Source organism: Opisthorchis viverrini (genome assembly GCF_000715545.1).
Source record: "Opisthorchis viverrini unplaced genomic scaffold opera_v5_143, whole genome shotgun sequence".
Taxonomy (NCBI): Eukaryota; Metazoa; Platyhelminthes; class Trematoda; order Opisthorchiida; family Opisthorchiidae; genus Opisthorchis; species Opisthorchis viverrini.
In genome coordinates this window covers 967,625-969,258 of record NW_008751799.1, presented here as the reverse complement: position 1 = coordinate 969,258, position 1,634 = coordinate 967,625, and the positions used below count along the sequence as shown (strand labels likewise).

The following is a 1,634-nucleotide window of genomic DNA, read 5'->3' as shown; positions in this document are numbered from 1 at the left end:
TATATATATATCGGATCGTTTAAGCCTACAGCTAACCAAGCTGCAGCGGGAACTGACTTGGCGAGAAGCGATGAGAATCCTAACCGTCCGGATGTGTTCAGAAAGGACAGCAATTAGACACCTGACGGTGTCCGTTCTTGTCGTAAGGTAGCTTGCCGGGCATTTCAGTTACATCTTTTTCCCCGTTTACTTGTGGCGTGAGTATGGGTCTGGTAGGTTGGCATGAGAATAACAAGTACTGACTCCACGCCTAGAACCAAACATCTGCATCTAAATAACCCGCAATGTTTCAGGCGGAGTTTATGGGGCTGATTTCGTTCGAGCTCGAAAATACCCCTTCATATTAAATGTGCTTGTAAACACTGTCTTAGTCGAGCACTGTCTGAGTTGTGCAGGTCGGCCGACGGCTGCGAGCATGCGTGCTGTAGGAGATTGTAAGGACACGTTGTCGCACTGAACACGTGTTTTATCTCATCTCCCCACTCTTGTTGGCTATCCGTTTTGTATGGGAAACACGTGCTCGCAACATGAAATGAATAATTTTCTTCCCATGCAGGTGTCTGCATGCTCTCAATCTGAGGTCAACGTCCCCATCGGTCGCTGAGGCATGGAAAAAAGACGGGTGTGTTGCCGGGCCCACTGAGTGAAGTAGGGAAGATACCAACGAAGCATCTGACAAAACGCTCCAGGTGATGAGAGGGTTGCTTTTGCAGTGAGACGGCTTTCGGGGGTCAAGTTCACACATAAGAGAAAAGCACGCAAAAGTTCTCTAGCTGAGTAAACATGTTCTCTACGGCAGATTTGGCCAGTTTATTGATTGGTTTCAATCAGTAGGTTCCAGAGGATTTTCAAATATGCTAATTATCTCTTTCCGATGTTGCATATGAGGAAATATTGTCACCAACCTGTCAAATTGAAGAGGTAAATTATCAACAGCCGTTTAACCGTGACGCTCTTTCGGTGAATAGCTACCAAACCATTCGGAGGAAGCACGAGGACCGAGATAATGTCAGGTTGCCCGAACGCAGACATGAGCAGTTGAGATGTAGCTGCCGGATTCGAGCCGTGAACCCTCTGGTCAGTAAGTTAGAGCTTTGACCACTCACCTACCTCAAATGAAATGACACAAGCTGACTGAATTAATGAGGTAATGATCAACCTAGAGGTACTGGACCTTTATGTTCAGTTGCGGCACTGTAATTTGTGATGCGACCAGCCAGTCAGTGGCGCACATCACGCCAAACTTGTGTTCACAGCTGTAGAGAAGTTGCATGTACGAAAGTTTATTCCACATACACATTGATCATCAACTCTTTCGTGGGAGGCTTCTTGAGTTCCAGGCTCTGGATGATCAGACTAACTAATAGTTCGGAAATTCTCTGTGTAACTTATTTTCTTTTCTACAGTGAGACGTATTAACTTGGGTCTCTTTGATTCATATCACTCTATGTGGACTGGCTGAGATGTTGCTTTCACTTAAGGAGAGTGCAAATTAATGTGGCGTTCTGCAGTTTCGTTAATCTGAATCTCAGGTTAACACTAGCTAGAAACATGATTTGATTTCTGAGAAAATATTTTTAGATAGTTTGTCATCCTGCTGTCGGTGGTTCCAATCCCTTGAAGCAATTTGGAAG

General features: G+C 45.0%; 1 protein-coding gene across 1 annotated transcript in view; it reads right to left on the bottom strand.

The window, feature by feature from the left end:
- Window positions 1-1,074, bottom strand: part of T265_06708 (hypothetical protein) — a gene marked incomplete at both ends in the record, with an annotated part of 9,027 nt that extends 7,953 nt beyond the window's left edge. The window contains one exon of the mRNA XM_009172042.1: window positions 906-1,074. Coding sequence (XP_009170306.1) covers window positions 906-1,032 — 127 coding nt within the window. The remainder of the gene's footprint in view (window positions 1-905) is intronic.
- Window positions 1,075-1,634: the final 560 nt, after the last annotated feature.